The sequence below is a fragment of the Scyliorhinus torazame genome, chromosome 3 (assembly GCF_047496885.1).
Source record: "Scyliorhinus torazame isolate Kashiwa2021f chromosome 3, sScyTor2.1, whole genome shotgun sequence".
NCBI lineage: Eukaryota > Metazoa > Chordata > Chondrichthyes > Carcharhiniformes > Scyliorhinidae > Scyliorhinus > Scyliorhinus torazame.
The window spans coordinates 6,348,968-6,372,496 of NC_092709.1; the positions used below are offsets into that span (position 1 = coordinate 6,348,968).

The 23,529-nt window shown below is 50.9% G+C and overlaps 1 protein-coding gene across 1 annotated transcript in view; it reads left to right on the plus strand.

Moving 5' to 3' along the window:
- LOC140408227 (cyclin-dependent kinase-like 2) overlaps positions 1 to 23,216 on the plus strand; it is a 156,902-nt gene extending 133,686 nt beyond the window's left edge. Inside the window, exons 6-11 of the mRNA XM_072495160.1 lie at positions 516 to 655; positions 3,149 to 3,237; positions 10,007 to 10,136; positions 22,192 to 22,508; positions 22,954 to 23,047; positions 23,181 to 23,216. Coding sequence (XP_072351261.1) covers positions 516 to 655; positions 3,149 to 3,237; positions 10,007 to 10,136; positions 22,192 to 22,508; positions 22,954 to 23,047; positions 23,181 to 23,216 — 806 coding nt within the window. The remainder of the gene's footprint in view (positions 1 to 515; positions 656 to 3,148; positions 3,238 to 10,006; positions 10,137 to 22,191; positions 22,509 to 22,953; positions 23,048 to 23,180) is intronic.
- Positions 23,217 to 23,529: the final 313 nt, after the last annotated feature.

The following is a 23,529-nucleotide window of genomic DNA, read 5'->3' on the forward strand; positions in this document are numbered from 1 at the left end:
TTTTGATCATTTTTTTGACCTTGTTAAAAGAAAAAGAACTAGGATTTCTACAGCACCTTCCACAGCTTCAGCAAGTCCCAAAGCATGTTACAACCATTGAAGTGTGTTCAGAGTGTAAGTTACTGCAGTAACCTTGCAAATGTGGCCACCAATTTGCACATCGTAAATTACCAACAACAGCAGTGACATAATGACCAGGTAATTTGTTTCCAGATGAGACGTGAAACTGAATCTCAGTTCTCCATCTGCTTCCTGATGTTACTGCAGAAGAGTTTCTGACAGACGGCGATAATCTTTATGAATGTTTGATCCCAGGCAATCTGGAAATTCGGAAGTCAGTGTTTTGGTGTCCTGCCCATTAAAATGAATAACCTCGACTGACCTCTTCCAAAAGCCCCAACATATGATCCATTCTAATATACAAGATTTCAATCTCTGATGCCCCGTGATTTTCAGTGTGCATCTTAATGAAAGAGTCTTTCTTTAATTCTTGCAATGCATTTCTGTGCCCCCAGGCAATCTAACTCCCAGACACCAGGAACTTTTCTACAAGAATCCACTGTTCACTGGACTGCACCTGCCTGTGATCAAGGAAATTGAACTTCTTCAAAATCGCTATCCCCAAATCCCCATCCTAGTTGTAGACTTGGTAAAGGTATGTGATTGTATTAGAGTGAGCAGAACAGAGGACTGGCTAATTAACAGTGCAAGTGCTGTTGTAACCTCTTGATAATTGTCTATGCAATGCTGATCAAACTCTCGGGCTGACAAAAGGAACAATTTAAATTTACATGTAGAAAATAGTTGTTATTTTAAAAAAAACTTAGAGTGCCCAATTCTCTTTTGCCAATTAAGGGGCAATTTAGCGTGGCCAATCCACCTAACCTGCACATCTTTGGGTTGTGGGGGTGAGACTCATGCAGGCACGGGGAGAATGTGCAAACTCCACACGGCCAGTGACCCAGGGCCGGGATCGAACCCGGGTCCTCGGTGCCGTGAGGCAGCAGTGCTAACCACTGCCCCGCCGTGCTGCCCCATTTAGAAAATAGTTGTTTGAGATTCTTTTAAAATGTAAACATTTTCTCACTTTATCTTCCTGTCTTTTGTCTCTCTCATTCCGATCATTCGTTCCCTCCTTTTATTTCACTCTCTGCAGTTGATTTGATTCTAATTCACCCAATTTCCTTCTCTGTCGTTTCTCTGTTTCTCTCTCAATCCTTTGGACTCCACTGATTAAGGAGATAGATTGTTGGGCCCCATTGTTCACTGAGGTCCCACATGTCCTGTTGCTCTTCCCACACCATTGTCCGCTCACACTCCCAGATAGTTACAGGTGTGAGACGTTTAGCTGCTGTTGTATAAAGAGTCAAAGGTACTGCTCCTTTTCCACAAACACCTTTATTTCACTTTAACAGACTCTGCACAAAATTCTATCATCACATCACCTGACACAAAGGCCACCTGAAGCCCCTTTACATATCAGTGTCAATTATTGGATACTTAACATAAATGAGACAACTAATTGTCTCTTACCCCATTACTTAACACCAGGGAAAGCCAATTCTCAAGCTGAAGGTTACAGGAGGGTGTCCTATGGGGCGTAGGGTGAGGTTTTAAAAATGTAATTCATTACGGGATGTGGGCGTTGTTGGTTAAGCCAGCATTTGTTGTCCACCGTTAATTGTCCTTCAGAAGGTGGTGGTTGTTTGGTTACCTGTAAGGCAGGTAATCTGTGCTTCTCAGCTCAGTTACAGTAGAGGCTTTGGAAGAAGGCTCGAAGTTTTACAGAAGGTTTATTGACCTACCTTGTATTAATAAATAACTGCGTGAGTTCTTACTTTTAAAACTGTACTAGTAGAAAGGTTACAACTTTTCTATGCTCTACAACGAGGCCTGACCACACTAGCAGCCCTGAGCTAAATCTTTGCCTCTGTTCTTCTCACAGTCTAATCAGCCAAAGAGGCCAGAGGGCTGCTTGCTTCCCCCTTTTATACACGCCAGTGTTGCCCCCTAGTGGTCTTTCCATTACCCATCAGCCCCTTCTGTATATACCCATGTAAAGATCACTACTGTGGTGAGCTGCGTTCTTGAACCGCTGCAGTCCTTGAGGTGTAGGTACACCCAGAGTGCTGTTAGGGAGGGCGTTCCAGGATATTGCCCCAGAGACAGTGATGTAAGGGCAATATATTTCCAAGTCGGGATGGTGAGTGAGTGGGAGGGGAAGCTCCAGGTGGTGGGGTTCCTAGGTATCTGCTGTTCTTGTCCTTCAAGATGGTAGGGGTTGTGGGTTTGGCGAGTTCCTGCAGTGCATCTTGTTGATGGTACACTTGACCGCCACTGTTGGTTGGTGGTGGAGGGATTGAATGTGTGTGTAAGGGGCCAGCTCTTCAGTAATATCAGTCCAATAGCCAAAGCAACCGATGCCAAGGAAATAGCTGTTTCCTCTTTTGGTCGACTAAGGAAATTTGGCATGCCTGCTACGACCCTCACCAACTTCTACAGAAACCATAGAAAGCATTCTTCCTGGTTGTATCACAGCCTGGTAAGGAGCCTGCTCTGCCCAAGACCGCAGGAAACTACAAAAGGTCATGAATTTAGCCCAGTCCACCACGCAAACCAGCCTCCCATCCATCGACTCTGTCTATAATTCCCGCTGCCTCAGAAAGGCAGCCAGCATAATTAAGGACCCCACGCACCCCGGACATACTCTCTTCCACCTTCTTCCGTTAGGAAAAGGATACCAAAGTTTGAGGTCACGTACCAACCGACCCAAGAACAGCTTCTTCCCTACTGCCACCAGACTTTTGAATGGACCTACCTCGTATTAAGGTGATCTTTTCTCTACACCTTGCTATAACTGTAACATTATATTCTGCAGTCTCTCCTTCCTTCCCTATGTACGGTATGCAATGTCTGTACAGCATGCAAGAAACAATACTTTTCACTGTGTACTAATACATGTGACAATAATAAATCAAACCAAAAAAATTGATGAGGTAGCTGTTTCAGCTAGTGAAAGAATTTTATTGATAGTTTCATCCAAAATATTTTAAAATGGGAAATTATTTTTTCACTTGTGGCACAGGTGATGGAAATGACTATTTGAAATGGGTGGACATTTTACATTGTTACGAGTTTTTTTTTCCAGAAATGTTTGCAGATAGACCCCGATAAACGGACGTCCTGCGCTGAGTTGCTGGAACACAATTATTTCACGGCTGATGACTTTTCTGCCAGGTGAAGCAATGCAAAATAAAGACAAATTTGTGTTTCTATCGGGGTTGCTAACCCTCCATGATTGGCCTGAAGTCTCTAGAAATTAAAGATAAATCTCCCGGACCCTGAAGGGGTATACAAATCCTGGCTAAACAACATCATGGACGACATTAAAGGAAACATTGTCCGTAATTTTCATTTCCTTAAACATTTTCAATTAGAAAAGAAGGCAGAGGAACAAAAAGGGACGTTTGACTGACAATCAAGAATCCTCCAATAAATTAATGAGGAATCAGGGGCGTCATTCTCCGACCCCCCCGCCGGGTCGGAGAATGGCCGTTGGCCGCCGTGAATTCCGCCCCTGCCGAAGTCTCCGGTACCGGAGATTGGGCGGGGGCGGGAATCGGGCCGCGCCGGTTGGCGGGACCCCCCGCTCAATTCTCCGGCCCGGATGGGCCGAAGTCCAGCCCAGAAATTGCCTGTCCCGCCGGCGTAAATTAAACCTGGTATTTACCGGCGGGACCAGGCGGCGTGGGCGGGCTCCGGGGTCCTGGGGGGGGGGGCGCGGGGCGATCTGACCCTGGGGGGTGCCCCCATGGTGGCCTGGCCCGCGATCAGGGCCCACCGATCCGCGGGCGGGCCTGTGCCGTGGGGGCACTCTTTCACTTCCGCCTCCGCCACGGCCTCCACCATGGCGGAGGCGGAAGAGACTCTCCCCACTGCGCATGCGCGGGAAACTGTCGGCGGCCGCTGACGCTCCCGCGCATGCGCTGCATTTCCGCGCCAGCTGGCGGGGCAACAAACGCCATTTCCGCCAGCTGGCGGGGCGGAAATCCCTCCGGCGTCGGCCTAGCCCCTCAATGTTGGGGCTCGGCCCCCAAAGATGCGGAGCATTCCGCACCTTTGGGCCGGCGCGATGCCCGTCTGATTGGCGCCGTTTATGGCGCCAGTCGGCGGACATCGCGCCGTTGGGGGAGAATTTCGCCCCTGTTTCCCTGATTGGCCTTGGGAAGGGATGACTGACATGTTGGGTGACCAATGGTGGGGCGGTGGGAAGGGAGTGAGGCAGAGGCAGAACAAAGAACAATACAGCACAGGAACAGGCCCTTCGGCCCTCCAAGCCTGTACCGGTCATGATACCAACCTTGGCCAAAACCCTCAGCACTTCCTTGTGCCGTATCCCTCTATACCCGTCCTATCCATGTGTTTGTCAAGATGTCTTTTGAACACCGTTAATGTATCTGCTTCCACAGTCTCCCCTGGCAACGCGTTCCAGGCACTCACCACCCTCTGCGTAAAAAACCTGCCTCGCACATCTCCTCTAAACTTTGTTCCACGGACCTTAAACCTATGCCCCCTGGTGACTGACCCCTCCACCCTGGGAAAGAGTGCCTGCCCATCCACTCTATCCATGCCTCTCATAATCTTGTAGATCTCTATCAGGTCACCCCTCAACCTCCGTCTTTCTAATGAAAACAGTCCACGTCTGTTCAGCCTCGCCGCATGGCTAACGCCCTCCATACCAGGCAACACCCTGGGAAACCTCCTCTGCACCCTCTACAAAGACTCCACATCCTTCTGGTAGTGTGGCGACCAGAATTGTGCGCAATATTCCAAGTTTTTATACTCAATGCCCCGTCCAATGAAGGCAAGCATTCCGTCTGCTTTCTTGACTACCTTGTCCACTTGTGTTGCCACTTTCACAGATCTGTGGACCTGCACACCCAGATCTCTCTGACTTTCTACATTCCTAAGAGCTTTGCTATTTACGGTATATTTCACATCTATGTTAGACCTACCAAAATGCATCACCTCATGCAGGTTGCGTGATGAAATATGTTTAACTGGAGTTGGCAACCCTGCCTTTGTTTAGCAACCTGCCTCATCCTCCAGCTGCTCTGAGACACATTGCGACGATTGAATTATTTATTACATGCAAAACGAGGTCACTTGAATGAATTTTCCACTTGCACCCTCCTGCTGGCCCCAGAGTATCGTGAGCAGCCTTTGTTTTTTTTGAATACTGTCATCAGGACGCCAGTTGGAACATTGGACCAGGAGGAGGCCATTCAAGCCCTTGGTTCCACCCTTCAATTAGATCCTGAATGATCCGCATCTCAACACCATCTTTCCATCTTGGTTCTGGAGCCCTGACTCTAACTTTAAGTTTCTGCCCGCCACCACAGGAAATAGTTTCTCTCAATCTACCCTGTCAATTCACTTAATAAAAACCTCGATTAGATCACCTCTTAATCTTTGATGCTCAAGGAGCCTAGCCTTTCCAACCAGGCTGAGTAATTTAACTCTCACCGCCCCGATATCTGTCTTAGCCAGATGTAGAGAATGATAAGTTAAATTTCATTCCCTTTGTTAGACCATAAGCCCAAATGACATAGGAGCAGAATTCGGCCACTCGGCCCATCGAGTCTGCTCCGCCATTCAATCATGGCTGACATTTTTCTCATCCCCATTCTCCTGCCTTCTCCCCATAACCCCTGATCCCCTTATTGATCAAAAACCTATCTATCTCTGTCTTAAAGACACTCAGTGATTTGGCCTCCACAGCCTTCTGTGGCAAAGCGTTCCACAGATTCACCACCCTCTGGCTGAAGGAATTCCTCCTCATCTCTGTTTTAAAGGATCGTCCCTTTAGTCTGAGGCTGTACCCTCTGGTTCTAGTTTTTACTACAAGTGGAAACATCCTCTCCACGTCCACTCTATCCAGGCCTCGCAGTATCCTGTAAGTTTCAATAAGATCCCCCTTCATCCTTCTAAACTCCAACGAGTACAGACCCAGAGTCCTCAACTGTTCCTCATACGACAAGCTCTTCATTCCAGGGGTCATTCTTGTGAACCTCCTCTGGACCCTTTCCAAGGTCAGCACATCCTTCCTTAGATACGGGCCCAAAACTGCTCACAATACTCCAAATGGGGTCTGACCAGAGACTTATACAGCCTCAGAAGTACATCCCTGGTCTTGTATTCTAGCCCTGATGTCATTACATTTGCCTTCATAGCTGTCGACTGAAATTGCATGTTAACCTTTTAAAAAAAATTTTTTTATTCAAGGCATTTTCTTATAAACAAACTAAATGCAGAAGAGGAACCAAACAGCGTTATAAACAACCAACACCCACTCCCCCCCCCCCCCCCCCCGCTTCCTCAATACCACCCCCTTTTCCCATCCCGCCTTCCCCATTTTAATCCCCTTAGCCCCCCATTCCCCCCCCCCCCCACCCCCACCATTTCTTACCCCTCAAACCTTCTCAAAGAAATCAATAAACGGCTTCCACCTCCGGGTGAACCCATCGACTGGCCCCCCTCAAGACAAACTTAACCTTCTCCAGCCTTGGGAATTGCACCTGGTCACTCACCCTCACCCCCGCTTGTTGGCAGCTCCGAGTCCCTCCGCTCAAGCAAGATCCGTCTCCGGGCTATCAGGGAGTCAAAGGCCAAAACAGGTGGTGGAGTTTACAGAGATAGGGAGGATTATGGGTGCTGGAGAAGATTACAGAGATGGGGAGAGTTGCTGGGACATGAGGAGTTTACAGAGATAGGGAGGATTATGGGTGCTGGAGAAGATTACAGAGATGGGGAGAGTTGCTGGGGCATGAGGAGTTTACAGAGATAGGGAGGATTATGGGTGCTGGAGAAGATTACAGAGATGGGGAGGGCTGTTGGGGCATGAGGAGTTTACAGAGATAGGGAGGATTATGGGTGCTGGAGAAGATTACAGAGATGGGGAGAGTTGCTGGGACATGAGGAGTTTACAGAGATAGGGAGGATTATGGGTGCTGGAGAAGATTACAGAGATGGGGAGAGTTGCTGGGGCATGAGGAGTTTACAGAGATAGGGAGGATTATGGGTGCTGGAGAAGATTACAGAGATGGGGAGAGTTGCTGGGGCATGAGGAGTTTACAGAGATAGGGAGGATTACGGGTGCTGGAGAAGATTACAGAGATGGGGAGAGTTGCTGGGGCATGAGGAGTTTACAGAGATAGGGAGGATTATGGGTGCTGGAGAAGATTACAGAGATGGGGAGAGTTGCTGGGGCATGAGGAGTTTACAGAGATAGGGAGGATTACGGGTGCTGGAGAAGATTACAGAGATGGGGAGAGTTGCTGGGGCATGAGGAGTTTACAGAGATAGGGAGGATTACGGGTGCTGGAGAAGATTACAGAGATGGGGAGAGTTGCTGGGACATGAGGAGTTTACAGAGATAGGGAGGATTATGGGTGCTGGAGAAAATTACAGAGATGGGGAGGGCTGTTGGGGCATGAGGAGTTTACAGAGATAGGGAGGATTATGGGTGCTGGAGAAGATTACAGAGATGGGGAGAGTTGCTGGGACATGAGGAGTTTACAGAGATAGGGAGGATTATGGGTGCTGGAGAAGATTACAGAGATGGGGAGAGTTAACATAGAACATAGAACAAAGAACATTACAGCGCAGTACAGGCCCTTCGGTCCTCGATGTTGCGCCGACCTGTGAAACCACTCTAAAGCCCATTTACACTATTCCCTTATCGTCCATATGTCAATCCAATGACCATTTGAATGTCCTTAGTGTTGGCGAGTCCACTACTGTTGCAAGCAGGGCATTCCACGCCCTTACTACTCTCTGAGTAAAGAACCTACCTCTTACATCTGTCTTATATCTATCTCCCCTCAATTTAAAGGTATGTCCCCTCGTGCTAGACATCACCATCCGAGGAAAAAGGCTCTCACTGTCCACCCTATCCAATCCTCTGATCATCTTGTATGCCTCAATTAAGTCACCTCTTAACCCTCTTCTCTCTAACGAAAACAGCCTCAAGTCCCTCAGCCTTTCCTCATAAGATCTTCCCTCCATGCCAGGCAGTTGCTGGGACATGAGAAGTTTACAGAGATAGGGAGGATTATGGGTGCTGGAGAAGATTACAGAGATGGGGAGAGTTGCTGGGGCATGAGGAGTTTACAGAGATAGGGAGGATTATGGGTGCTGGAGAAGATTACAGAAATGGGGAGAGTTGCTGGGGCATGAGGAGTTTACAGAGATAGGGAGGATTATGGGTGCTGGAGAAGATTACAGAGATGGGGAGAGTTGCTGGGGCATGAGGAGTTTACAGAGATAGGGAGGATTATGGGTGCTGGAGAAGATTACAGAGATGGGGAGAGTTGCTGGGGCATGAGGAGTTTACAGAGATAGGGAGGATTATGGGTGCTGGAGAAGATTACAGAGATGGGGAGAGTTGCTGGGGCATGAGGAGTTTACAGAGATAGGGAGGATTATGGGTGCTGGAGAAGATTACAGAAATGGGGAGAGTTGCTGGGGCATGAGGAGTTTACAGAGATAGGGAGGATTATGGGTGCTGGAGAAGATTACAGAGATGGGGAGAGTTGCTGGGGCATGAGGAGTTTACAGAGATAGGGAGGATTATGGGTGCTGGAGAAGATTACAGAGATGGGGAGAGTTGCTGGGGCATGAGGAGTTTACAGAGATAGGGAGGATTATGGGTGCTGGAGAAGATTACAGAAATGGGGAGAGTTGCTGGGGCATGAGGAGTTTACAGAGATAGGGAGGACTGTGGGGACTGGGTGAGGGATTCAGCAGCTGATTAGCTGAGATGGGTGATGTTAAGGAGGTGGAAATACTCAATCTTACTGTTGACACAACAAAGTATACGGTCAGAAATTCATCTTCGGATCGAACATGAGGCCAAGTTTCTGAACAGACTGGCTTCATCTCAGAGTGTTGCCAGGGAGATGGATGAAGTCAATAATCAGGAGTTCATCCTTAGCTCCAATTCTGACCTCTTTGAGTATCTCGGATTTTAATCCCCGAGCATTGGCTGTTGTGTTTTCATTGTCAGGGCCTTAAGCTCTGAAATGTCCAACTTACATTTCTGAGTTCCTCTTTACTCCTTAAAGATGCTGCTTAATACAGACCCCGTTCACCGAGCCTTTCGTCACCTGATATCTCCTCATGTGACTCAGTGTCAAATGTGTTGATAGAGATGTTCAAAATCATAAAGGGGCTGGACAGAGCAGATAGGGAGAAACTGTCCCCGTTTGTAAAAGGACCAAGAATGAGAGGGTGCAGACACGCTGGGCCAAATGGCCTCCTAGTGAGCGCTAACAATTCTGTTACTCTGTGACTCGTTTTGCGAACACTCCTGTGAAGCACCTTGAGATGTCTACTACATCAAAGGTGCTATAACAATGGAAGTTGTTGTTGTTTACTGCCCAATAACTCAAACAGCAACGTGATTGAGATACCCTCAATTACAACTCGAGAGAGATGATTGGTAATACAAAGACTTTAATTACCAGAGAACCAGACAGCTGACGAGAAGTGTGCTCACTGCATGCTGTCCACTGGACATGACCTTATATACGGCTCCCTGGGGGGGGGGGGGGGCGGAGTCCCCCAGGGTTCCAAGCCCAGTCTTAAAGGGAGCATTACATTAAGGGTACAGTTATCATTCATCACAGTGATAAAGGCCAGCCAATCTGATTTTGCTGATGTTAACTGAGTGATAAATATTGGCCAGTAAACCAGGGAAAGCTCCCCCAGCTCTTCGAAATACCGTCCAGGGGTCTTTAACATCCATGTGAGTGGGGCCTTGGTTTAATGCCTCACCTGAAAGACATGAGGGGAGACATGAGGGGTGTTGATAAGGTTGGAGGGGGCATGTGTGGAGGCATCAACATTGTTGGGCCTGAGCGACCTGTTTCTGTGCTGCAAATTCTAGATCATTTATGAAGAATCGTTAGAAATAATTTGATTTGATTTTTTTGCCTGAAACCAGATTCACCCAGGAGCTTCTTGTTCAAAATCAAAAGGAATTGAAGGATAATCTTCCATTACCCAAGAGGTCAAAAATTAGCAAGAAGGATCTGGAGGAACCACCGGATGACCAGAAAAAGTCAGTGACAAAGGTGAGTTGTCCCCAGCAATGGAACTCTTTTCGGAATGTGTCAACACAAAGCAAATCCTGTCACAAACAAAACGCAAATCTTCTCCTTTAACGTGTCTTCAATTAACCGTAGTCCACGAGGAACCAGAGGCACCTCTCTCTGTTGGAGAAAGGCAAGACTTTGTTTAACTTGAGGGGCACCATTCCACATGAAACATAACGCGAGGAACTTGATCCATGAAAGCTTGTTGAGCTGGCCTGCCTAATCTTCTCAGATCCACACACACGTTAAACGTCCGAGGGGTAAAAGGACAGGAGGTTTTATTGATGGGGTGAGATGAAGCAAATTGAGAGGGAAGAGGCTGGAGTGGAGTATAATTGCATAATGCAGGCATCATCGGTATAAAACAGCCCCAGATCCAATGGGGAATTCAGGAGAACCTTCTTCACCCAGAGAGTGGTGAGAATGTGGAACTCGCCCCCACAGGGAGTGATTGAGGTGAATGGCGTACAGGCATTTAAGGGGAAGCTGGATAAACTCATGAGGGAGAGGAGAATAGAAGGAGATGGCGAGATGAAGAATGGAATTGGGCTCCTTTGAAACACAAACACTGGCATGGACCACTGGGCCGAATGGCCTCTTTCTCTGCGTACAGTCTGTAATTCGATGTAAGCGGAGCTCAGTCTAATAACTCGAAGCTCAAAATAATCTTCAGAGTTTGCAATCTGTGTGAAATACGTGCCCTCTTGACTGGCCCATTTAATCCTCGTACGTTCCACGTGACCAGCTTGGTCGGGGGGCACCCTGCCCTCCCCCTGCCGATCAATCATAGCGCCTCTTGGGCCAACCTCCGGCCCATGCCCAGCACCTCCCAAGACCTGCCCTCGGGTGCCCATCATCATTGATCATCCTCCCCTTACACTTTGAAAGCCCTACCCCTGTCAGCAGTACTTCCCCCTCCCCCAAATCTGCCAACAACAATCCCTGCCCCCATCACCCCACGAACCTTCCACACCCCCCCCCACTGCGCTTCCGTGAACTAGCCCGCCCAGCTAGCCTGGCAGCCCCCACCCATGGCGCCTAGCATCCTACCCCCTGCTGATTCCCCTCCCCCACTCAAACATTAGTGCAAACAAATAAAAACAATCCCTCCCAAGCCCAAACAAAGAGACCAACCCCCGCCCCCCTCCCCCCATCCTCCAACAAAGAACAAAGAACAAGCTGAAAAAGAAAGAAATGGCCCCAAACACAAATTAACAGCAACATCATAATAACATCTCCCCAAAAAGTTCAAAGTCCACCTTCTCCAGCCAGTCCATTGTCTTTAACAAATTCTACCACCTCCTCCGCTGAGCCAAAGTACAAACAAAGAACAAAGAACAAAGAAATGTACAGCACAGGAACAGGCCCTTCGGCCCTCCAAGCCCGTGCCGACCATGCTGCCCGACTAAACTACAATCTTCTACACTTCCTGGATCCGTATCCCTCTATTCCCAGCCTATTCATGTATTTGTCAAGATGCCCCTTAAATGTCACTATCGTCCCTGCTTCCACCACCTCCTCCGGTAGCGAGTTCCAGGCACCCACTACCCTCTGCGTAAAAAACTTGCCTCGTACATCTACTCTAAACCTTACCCCTCTCACCTTAAACCTATGCCCCCTAGTAATTGACCCCTCTACCCTGGGGAAAAACCTCTGACTATCCACTCTGTCTATGTCCCTCATAATTTTGTATACCTCTATCAGGTCTCCCCTCAACCTCCTTCGTTCCAGTGAGAACAAACCGAGTTTATTCAACCGCTCCTCATAGCTAATGCCCTCCATACCAGGCAACATTCTGGTAAATCTCTTCTGCACCCTCTCTAAAGCCTCCACATCCTTCTGGTAGTGTGGCGACCAGAATTGAACACTATACTCCAAGTGTGGCCTAACTAAGGTTCTATACAGCTGCAACATGACTTGCCAATTCTTATACTCAATGCCCCGGCCAATGAAGGCAAGCATGCCGTATGCCTTCTTGACTACCTTCTCCACCTGTGTTGCCCCTTTCAGTGACCTGTGGACCTGTACTCCGAGATCTCTTTGACTTTCAATACTCTTGAGGGTTCTACCATTCACCGTATATTCCCTACCTGCATTAGACCTTCCAAAATGCATTACCTCACATTTGTCCGGATTAAACTCCATCTGCCATCTCTCCGCCCAAGTCTCCAAACAATCTAAATCCTGCTGTATCCTCCGACAGTCCTCATCGCTATTCGCAATTCCACCAACCTTTGTGTCGTCTGCAAACTTACTAATCAGACCAGTTACATTTTCCTCCAAATCATTTATATATACTACAAAGAGCAAAGGCCCCAGCACTGATCCCTGTGGAACACCACTGGTCACAGCCCTCCAATTAGAAAAGCATCCTTCCATTGCTACTCTCTGCCTTCTATGGCCTAGCCAGTTCTGTATCCACCTTGCCAGCTCACCCCTGATCCCGTGTGACTTCACCTTTTGTACTAGTCCACCATGAGGGACCTTGTCAAAGGCCTTACTGAAGTCCATATGGACAACATCTACTGCCCTACCTGCATCAATCATCTTAGTGACCTTTTCCCGGTCTTGGTAGTTCACCCACAGACGTGTCGGGTACAACATCCCAAACTTCACCCCCTTCTTGTAGAGGGCTACCTTGACCGTGTTAAAGCTCACCCTCTTAGCCAGCTCTGCACCCAGGTCCGGGTACACTGGGATTTCACTGCCCTCCCAGGTGCAGTGCCTCGTCTGCCTGGCCCACCTCATAGTTTGCTCCTTGTCCAGGAACCGTGGCAACCGCACCACCATCGCCCTCGGCGGCCCGTTCCCCTGGGGCTTCCTCAATAGCGCCCCCCTGTGCGCTCGATCCACCTCCAATGGCCGTGCAAACGCACCCTTTCCGAGCCGCTTCTCCAGCACCCTCCCCACATACACGCCAGCATCGGCTCCTTCACTCCCCTCCGGCAGACCCACAATCCTTATGTTCTGCCTGTGTGTCCGGTTCTCCAGGTCTTCAACCTTCTCCTGGAGCCGCCTCTGCTGATCGCGCATCAGCCCCACCTCCGCTGCCATCGAGGCGAACTGCTCCTCGTTTTCACCCGCCACCTCCTCCATCTACTGGACCGCCTGACCCAGGGCCTCCAACTCCGCCTCCACCGCCTTGATCGAACCCACCGCCCGGGTCAGGTCCTCCAGACTCTCCTTCCGTTGCTGGGTGAACGTCTCGTTCAAGAAGCTCACAACTGCTCCGTCGGCCACTGAGCCGGCAGGGCCGCTCCCTGCCTGCGCCATCTCCGCAAGCGTCACCGGGCAGCACCAGCTCCAAACGTCTGATTCCCTTTGTTTCGACTGCTTCTGGCTCTCAGCTCCATGCACCAGAGGGTCAGCCTCTTCCACTCACACTCCTGACCCCCTCCCCACCCTCACACACCCATTGTTATCAGAGCCCCTATCCTCACACACCCATTGTTATCAGACCCCCTCCCCACCCTCACACACCCATTGTTATCAGACCCCCTCCCCACCCTCACACACCCATTGTTATCAGACCCCCTCCCCACCCTCACACACCCATTGTTATCAGACCCCCCCAACTTCACACACCCATTGTTATCAGACCCCCTCCCCACCCTCACACACCCATTGTTATCAGACCCCCCACCCTTACACACCCATTGTTATCAAACCCCCCACCCTCACACACCCTTGTAATGAGACCCCCCCCACCCTCACACACCCATTGTTATCAGACCCCCTCCCCACCCTCACACACCCATTGTTATCAGACCCCCCCCACCTTCACACACCCATTGTTATCAGACCCCCCCAACTTCACACACCCATTGTTATCAGACCCCCCCCCACCCTCACACACCCATTGTTATCAGACCCCCTCCCCACCCTCACACACCCATTGTTATCAGACCCCCCCCAACTTCACACACCCATTGTTATCAGACCCCCTCCCCACCCTCACACACCCATTGTTATCAGACCCCCCACCCTTACACACCCATTGTTATCATACCCCCCACCCTCACGCACCCTTGTAATGAGACCCCCCCCCCCCCACCCTCACACACCCATTGTTATCAGACCCCCCCCCCCCTCACACACCCATTGTAGTCAGACCCTCTCTCCTCTCTGGATCACTGTAATCAGCTCTACTCTTCCCGCACACAATAACCAGCCCTCTTGCCAACCGCCCCCCCCCCCCTCCGCCCACACACTGTAATCAGACCCTCTTCCAGCGCCCACCCCTGTTTTTGATCTAGCGATCACTCCCTGGCGTAGTGGCGACTGTGTCTCAGGGTAAGGAGACTGTACAGCAAGAGTAAAGAGTGTAGCTGCCATTCACTGGCCCCGAGTCAGACACACCACCTCCCCCTTTCCCTGCACGCAGTCAGTCAGTGAGTTACACTTGCCAGCATTGGTGCACTGGCATCCCGGACATCCTGCTGGCTAGCTAGCTTTCTGAAATCACTTCTGGTACCATATGTTATTCTCTAAATCTGAATAAAGATTGTAGACTTCCAGTTAACACAAATACTTTATTCAATGGGTTTGTCCTGTTTCCAGAGCTCAACTAGATATAATAGTCAAGAGGTATGACCAGTGAAGCTGAGGTAAACTGTCTATGCTGAGCGGTCTCTGTCTGCTGCTGCTCACTAGTCCTGTGCTTCTGAAAGAGGCGGATCCTCCCTTCGGCTGGACCCTTTATACTCATCTCTGATGCTGCCCTCTAGTGATGCTGTGGCTGTTACATCTGTGCTGTAGTCCCTGGTGTATGTGCAGATGTATGTCCAGATGTACAGATCAATACAGGGCACTCATTTCCAAAGTGTTCCTGAGCTTAATGAGCACTTTGGGCTCACTGTCTGCCTCTTGCTATTTGGCAGCAAGCAGCGACAGACTCCAGGCTGTCTCGCAAGGTCTCCTCTCCATAGCCGCCTTTATTGCCTCAGAGGAGGTGACCCAAAATGCTATCTTTGTGACCCCATTGGGAACTCCGATATCTGCCAAAGAACCTCTCTGGCGCTGAAAATAAACTTATAGAAATGTGGATTCGCATTCCATCAGATTTTAGTTTCTGTCAGTGGTTTCAAAAAGTTAAAAATGTAAATGGAAATCTCCTTTCAACTTTTCTTTTCTGTCTCTTTTTTTTAATAAACATTTTATTGAGATATTGATGGTCTTATGACAACAACAGAATAAACAATGTACATAAAAATATAAACATAGTACAAAAGCCGTCTTCTTCTCTGATAGGTCCCACCTTTACTAATCCCCTACTCTAAACTAAGCTAAACCCCAACCCCCCTCCCTTCTGCGGACAGTTAATTTTCCCCAAAGAAGTCGACAAACGGCCGCCACCTCCGGGCGAACCCTAACATTGACCCTCTCAAGGCGAACCTGATTTTCTCCAGACAAAGAAAGCTCGTCATGTCCGATAGCCAGGTCTCCGACTTCGGGGGCTTTGGGTATCTCCAAGCTAATAGAATCTGTCTCCGGGCTACGAGGGAAGCAAAGGCCAGAACGTCTGCCTCTTTCTCTTCCTGGATTCCCGGGTCTTCCGACACCCCGAAAATCGCCACCTATGGACTCGGGGCCACCCTTGTTTTCAATACTCTGGACTGACGTCCGCAAACCCCTGCCAGAATCCCCTCAGCTTCGGGCATGCCCAGAACATGTGGGCATGGTTCGCCGGTCCTCCGGTCCTCCCACACACCTTGGCACCTATCTTCTACCCCAAAGAATCTGCTCATCCGGGCCACTGTCATGTGAGCCCGGTGAACGACCTTGAACTGTATCATGAGCCTGGCAATGATGTGGACGCGTTGACTCCACTCAACGCGTCCGCCCAGAGACCATCCTCTATCTCTCCTCCTAACTTCTCTTCCCACTTGCAATTCAACTCCTCAGTCTGCGTCTCCTTTGACCCCATAAGCTCCTTGTAAATGTCAGAGACGCCCCCTTCTCCCACCCACCCTCTGGGAACTACCCTGTCCTGTATCCCCCTTGGCGGTAGGAGCGGGAAGGTTGAGACCTGCCTGCGTAGAGAGTCCCGCACCAGCAGGTACCTAAACTCATTTCCTCTCGTCAATTAAAATTTCTCCTCCAGCTCCTCCAGCTCCCTCAGGCTAGAAAAGCTCCCCTCTGTAAACATATCCCCCATCCTTCAATCCCTGCTCTCTGCCATCTCCGGAACCCCCCATCCATACTCCCCGGGGCAAACCGGTGATTATTACAGATTGGGGACCAGACCGATGCTCCCTCTGCTCCCACATGCTGCCTCCACTGGCCCCAAACTCTCAGGGCCACCACCACCACGGGGCTGGTGGAGTTCCGTGCCGGCGGGAACAGCAGAGGCGCAGTTACCAATGCCCCCAACTGCTGCCCTTGCATGAAACCGCCTCCATACGCTCCCATGTCGACCCCCCCCCAACACCCACTTCCTGATCATGGCTATATTCGCCACCCAATAATAATTACTGAAGTTTGGCAGCGCCAGCCTGCCCTCCCCCCCGGCTCCGCTCAAGCATCCCCTTTTTTACTCGCGGGGTCTTAGCCGCCCAGACAAAGCCAGTGACCACCTTATTGACCGTTTAAAAAAGGACCGCGGAATAAAGATGGGGAGACACTGAAACACAAACAGGAATCTCGGGAGGACCGTCATTTTCACTGTGGAAGCACGTCCCACCTTCGGAAATCGTCCTTCATTTGGTCTACTAATTGGGCCAAATTTAACTTATGTAGCCGTTCGCATTCCCGCGCCACCTGAATGCCGAGGTACCGAAAGCTTCCCCCTACCACTCTAACTGCCAGTTTCCCCAGTCGTCTCTCCTGTCCCCTCGCCTGGATCGCAAACATCTCACTTTTCCCCATATTCAGTTTATACCCCGAAAACCGGCCAAATTCCCCCAGAATCCTCATAATTTCTTCCATCCGTTCTAGTGGGTCCGAAACATAAAGGAGCAGGTTGTCTGCATAAAGCGAGACTCTGTGTTCCACTCCCCGCCGGACCAGCCCCTTCCAGCCCCTTGAGGCTCTCAGCGCAATTGCCAGCGGCTCTATGGCTAACGCGAACAGCAGTGGAGACAGGGGGCATCCCTGTCCCGTCCCTCAATGCAGCCTGAAATAGTCCGATGTTGTCCTATTCATCCGTACGCTCGCGACAGGAGCCTGATACAACAACCTGACCCAGACAATGAAGCCCGGCCCAAATCCAAACCGCCCCAGTACCTCCCACAGATATTCCCATTCCACCCGATCAAATGCCTTCTCTGCGTCCATTGCGACCACTATCTCCACATCCCTACCCTCTGGGGGCATCATAATCACATTTAACAACCTTCTTACATTGGCCGCCAACTGGCTACCCGTAACAAATCCCGTCTGGTCCTCCCCAATCACGTCTGGAACACAGGGCGGGATTCTCCGCAAACGGCGCAATGTCCGCTACCCGGCGCCAAAAACGGCGCGGATCAGTCCGGCGTCGGGCTGCCCCAAAGGTGCGGAGAATTCCGCACCTTTAGGGGCCAAGCCCTCACCTTGAGGGGCTAGGCCCCGCGCCGTAGCAGTTTCCGCTTCGCCGGCTGGCGGGAAAGGCCTTTGGCGCCACGCCAGCCGGGGCCGAACGGACTTTGCCGTGCGGCGCATGCGCGGGAGCGACAGCGGACATTCACGGCATCCCCGCGCATGCGCAGGGGAGGGGGTCTCATCCGCCTCCGCCATAGTGAAGACCATGGCGACGGCGGAAGAAAAAGAGTGCCCCCACGGCACAGGCCCGCCCGCGGATCGGTGGGCCCTGATCGCGGGCCAGGCCACCGTGGGGGCACCCCCTGGGCCAGATCGCCCCGCGCCCCCCCCAGGACCCCGGAGCCCGCCCGCGCCGCCTTGTCCTGCCGTTGAAAAGGAGGTCTAATCCACGCCGGCTGGCGAGGGTTGACAGCGGCGGGACTTCGGCCCATCACGGGCCGGAGAATCGCCTGGGGTGGGCCCGCCGACCGGTGCGATTCCCGCCGACTGACACGGCGTGATTCCCGCCCCCGCCGAATCTCTGGTGGTGGAGAATTCGGGACACGATGGGGACATGATTCACGCCAGCCCCTGGCGATTCTCCGACCCGGTGGGGGGTCGGAGAATCGCGCCCACAGTCTTCAATCCTAGAGGACAAGATTTTGACCAACAGTTTGGCGTCCACATTTAGTAGGCATATTGGCCTATAGGACCCTCATAGTTCCGAGTCCTTGTCCCGCTTCAGGATCAATGAGATCATGGCCTGTGGCATCGTTGAGGGAAGCACCCCTCTCTCCCTTGCCTCATTGAATGTCCTCATCAACAGTGGCCCCAATATTCCAGAGAACGTTTTATAAAACTCCACTGGGTACCCGTCCGGCCCTGGGGCTTTACCCGACTGCATGGCCTTCAGTCCCTCTGCTATTTCCTCCAACCCGATCGGGGCCCCCAGCCCTTCTACCAACCCCCCCGTCCACCTTCGGGAACTTCAGCCTCCCTAAGAATTGCCTCATCCCCTCCGGCCCAGCTGGGGGTTCCGACTCATCCAACCTGCTGTAAAACTCCTTGAACGCCTTATTAACTCCTGCTGAATCCACGACCAGGTTCCTGTCCCCGTCCTTTACTTTCCCGATCTCCCTGGCTGCCTCCCTCTTTCTAAGCTGCTGTGCAAGCATTCTGCTGGCCTTCTCCCCATGTTCATAAATCGCCCCCCTCGCCTTCCTCAGCTGCTCCACCGCCCTCCCTGTGGTTAACAAACCGAACTCTAGGGCAGCACGGTGGCGCAGTGCTTAGCACTGCTGCCTCAAGGCGCCGAGGTCCCAAGTTCGATCCCGGCTCTGGGTCACTGTCCATGTGGAGTTTGCACATTCTCCCAGTGTTTGCGTGGGTTTCGCCCCCACAACCCAAAGATGTGCAGGGTAGGTGGATTGGCCACGCTAAATTGCCCCTTAATTGGAAAAAAAAATGAATTGGGTACTCTAAATTTTTTTTAAAACGAACTCCGCCTGTAGCCTCCGCCGTTCCCTTAGAAGCCTTGCCTCTGGGGTCTCCGCAGACCTTCTGTCGATCTGTAGTATCTCCTTGACCCATCGGTCCGTCTCTGCTCTGTCTGCCTTCTCCCTGTGGGCCCGTATCGAGATCAGCTCCCCTCTGACCACCGCCTTCAGTGCTTCCCAGACCACAGCTGCTGAAACTTCACCCGTGTCGTTGACTTCCGGGTAGTTCTGAATACATTTCCTCAGCCGCCTGGTCACTTCTTCATCAGCTAAAAGTCCCACGTCCAGCCTCCAGTGCGGGCGCTGGCTACTCTCCTTCCTCACCTGTAGGTCAACCCAGTGCGGGGCATGGTCTGAGATTGTGATCGCCGAGTACCCCGTGTCCACCACCCCCGTCAGTAGAGCCCTGTTCAAAATAGAAAATCAATCCGGGAGTACACTTTACGCACATGTGAGTAGAAGGAGAACTCCTTCACTCTCGGCCACCCAAATCTCCATGGGTCCACCCCTCCATTTGCTCCATAAAACCTCTTTAGCTCCTTTGCCATTGCTGGCACCCTGCCTGTTCTTGAGCTCGACCGGTCTAGCCCTGGGTCAATGACTGTGTTAAAGTCCCCCCCCCGCCCTTGACCAACTTGTGCGAATCCAGGTCCGGGAACTTCCCCAACATCCTCTTTATGAACTCCACATCATCCCAATTTGGCGAGTACACATTCACTAATACCACCGGCTGCCCCTCCAGCTTCCCACTGACCATAATGTACCGGCCTCCCACATCCGCAACTATTCTTCCCATCTCGAATAACACTCACTTATTAATCAGGATTGCGACCCCTCTAGTCTTAGAGTCCAGCCCCGAGTGAATAACCTGTCCGACCCATCCCTTCCTTAATCTAATCTGATCAGTTACTCTAAGGTGCTTCTCCTGTAACATTACCACGTCCGCCTTCAGTCCCCTCAAATGCGTGAACACGTGTGCCCTCTTAACCGGCCCATTTAGTCCTCTTACATTCCATGTGATCAGCCTGATTGGGGGGCTTATCGCACCCCCCACCCTTCGCCGATCAGCCATCACCTTTCTTGGGCCAGTCTCCAGCCCAAGCCCCGTGCATCCGCCAGCCCCCGACCTCCTTTCTGTCCCACAGCAAAAGTCCCTCCCCCGTCAGCAGAACATTTCCCCCCCCCTCCCCCCCTAGTAACAGCACTATGTAAACCAACCCCTTCAACAAGCATAACATCTGCTCACCCCCCACTGCGCTTCCGTGAGCTAGCCCGCCCAGCTAGCTTAGTGACCCACGCCCATGGCACCAGACATTCTCCCACCTATTGTTCCCCCCCCCTTCCCCCCGCTCGGACACACCTATGCAAAAGAAAATCAATCCCAACACAATTGCCCGAAAATAAAACACAAAAAATAAAGAAAAAATCAAACAGAAGATCCAACATCTAACAATCACACCTCCATCCCCCATCAGTGCAAATGTAAACTTTAACTCACTCAGCTCTGCAACAAGCCCCAAATCAATACAGAAGGCATTACAGATAACGTCCGAAAAACAAGAAACTTTTTTTTAACATGAGCGCTGCGGCAAAGTTCAGAGACCTCAGTCCGCCACCAGTCCTTTCCTTCTAGCGAAGTCCATCGCTTCCTCGGGCAACTCAAAAGAAAAAATGTTGCTCCTCATCCGTGACCCAAAGACGGGCCAGATACAGCAGTCCAAACTTAACCTTTTTCTTGAAAAGGGTCGACTTTATCTGGTTAAACCCCGCTCTTCTCCTGGCCACCTCCGCACTCAGATCCTGATAGATCCGCAGGATACTGTTGTCCCATTTACAGCTCCGTGTCTGCCTGGCCCACCGTAAAATACGCTCCTTGTCCAAATACCTGAGGAATTTCACCACCATTGCCCTCGGGGGGGGGGGGTCTCCCATTCATGGCTTCCTCGCGAGTGCTCCGTGAGCCCTGTTCATCCCCAAGGATCGGGAAAACGTCCCATCCCCCAGTAACTTCTCGAACATGCCCGCTATGTACGCCTTTGCGTCCGTTCCTTCGGACCCCTCTGGGAGACCAACGATTCTCAAGTTCTGCCGGCGGGATCTGTTCTCCAGGTCCTCCACCTTCTCCAGGAGCCTTTTCTGCTGGTCTCTCAGCATCCCCACCTCCAACTCCACTGCTGTTTGATATTCCTCCTGCTCAGTCAGCGCCTTCTCCACTTTCTGGATTGCTCAGTCTTGGGCATCCAATCTAAGTTCCAGCCGTGCAATCGATTCCTTAATCGGGTCCCAGCATTCCTGTTCCTGCTTGGCGAAGCCCTCCTGAATAAACTGCATCAGCTGCTCCGTCGACCGCTGGGTCGTCGAGCCAGGACCCCGGTCGTCCGCCATGCTTTCCCCCGCTGCAGCTTCAGCCCAAGCCTCCTCTGTTCACCTATTTCTTCCTTTGCGAGCACGTCTAGTCCGCTTCTCCATGTACTGATGTAGGAATCCACGCCACAATTGCCTCCACCATCAATTTACCGAATCAAGTCCGACAAAACATCAGGAGAAAAGGTCCAAAGGTCCGACCCGAGCGGGAGCCACCAAATGTGCGACCTACTCCTTCATAGCCGCCACCTGAAGTCCCTCTTTTCTGTCTCTTACACATCTCTTAATCCTGTCTTATTTCCTCCTTTATTCTTCCTTCTATCCATGATTAAACATTGAACTAAATATTCTAACTGGTGTTACCCAGTAACTCAGTAAAGATTCTTCAATATGACTTGTTAAGGAACCTCACAGTTGCTTATTCAGTTAACACGGGTCCCAGTTCCCCTCAAGTTGGGCTGTACTGTTCTGAATGACTAAACACAGCAAGTTGCAATGTGAAAGTTCTCAGGTCTGTCAGTACAAATGTCCTGACCAGTGAGCACCAATCATTCACTGCTGCCCGAAGTAGCTGGGCCAACGTTAAAGGAACAATGTCCTCCACTGTTCTTTCTGTGCTCTGACGTAGTGAATGGAATAACTGAAGGCGGTTTTCTCACCTTCTTGGAAAACAGGATGAAGATGTGGAGACAAGGAGCAGGGAAAGCAAATCTGACAGTAAACCACCAAAGTCAAGAGGGTCAAAAGTGGAGTTGGAGAAAGCTGCCAAGTTGGAGAGAGCTTTGGAGGACGTGCGTGAGAACGTTGCTGATAATGGAGCCTTAAGGGGCTTGGAGTCAAATAAGGTCCCACCTCAGGGACTGGGGAAAGACCAGAAGTCCAGCTTTGAACGTCCAAAGTCACCAGCTGGCACCATCATTCCTCCTATTGCTCCAAATCCCACCAACCTCATGAGCTCTGGGATTGGGATCTCTGCCCAGCACAGCTTCTGGTGAGTCCAATCGTCTTGTCAAACAAATCGGCACCAATCTTGTTTCTGCCCCATTTGGATGGAGTGGGAAAGAGGGGAAAGTTCTACTCCCAAACGGAGAGCCAATTACCTCCCATTGGCCAAGATGGTGTCTGAGCCACGTTGCTTGAGTTGGCTTGGCTCGGTTGGGAGCTCTTTGCCTGGGGCCGTTTTCACTTAGTGAGTCAGCGTAGGGTGAGTTCACAGCCTGTTCTTCGCGTCCCCTTGCTTCATTTCCATTGAAGTCAAACCGGAGAGTCGGCCTACCTCCCCACGTTGCACAAATTCAGAATAAATCCACTGGAAATCTTGGCTCTTGGGCCGATATTGATGGACAATGTCAGGACCGAGGAAAGCTGATGTTTTTTTCCTGATTGATGAGGTGGCAAACCAGGATCTTTTCTTCTCCCTGTGTTTTTCCCATCAGGATTCAGAGTAAGATGAAGAAATGTGTAAATCCGCTGGGAATATTGAAGCAACCACCCGCATCCAATTTCTTCAGCTTGTATTTGAACAGCCAGGTATGTCTGACACAGTCACACAGAGTAATCACCACGTAATGGGAAAATTTACCCATGTGCCTGGGAGGCAATTCCGGTTTCTCGCCATTTTCCACCCGAGTAATTCCACGAGTGTATTTTTTCCCATTCACAGAAAATGGGCATCACTGGCTTTGCCAATTCTCCTTGAACTGAGTGGTTAGCTCAGTCATTTCAGAGAGTGGTTAAGAGTCAACACAATTGCTCTGTGTCTGGAGTCACATGTAGGCCAGACCGGGTAAGGAAGGCAGATTTCCTTCCCTTTCATTCGCTGCTGTCAACATTCAAACCCTCCGCCACTGACGAACAGTAGCAGCCGCGTGTACCATCTACAAGATGCACTGCAGTAGCTCATAGATCATAGCACGGGCAGCATGGTAGCATTGTGGGTAGCACAATTGCTTCACAGCTCCAGGGTCCCAGGTTCGATTCCGGCTTGGGTCACTGTCTGTGCGGAGTCTGCA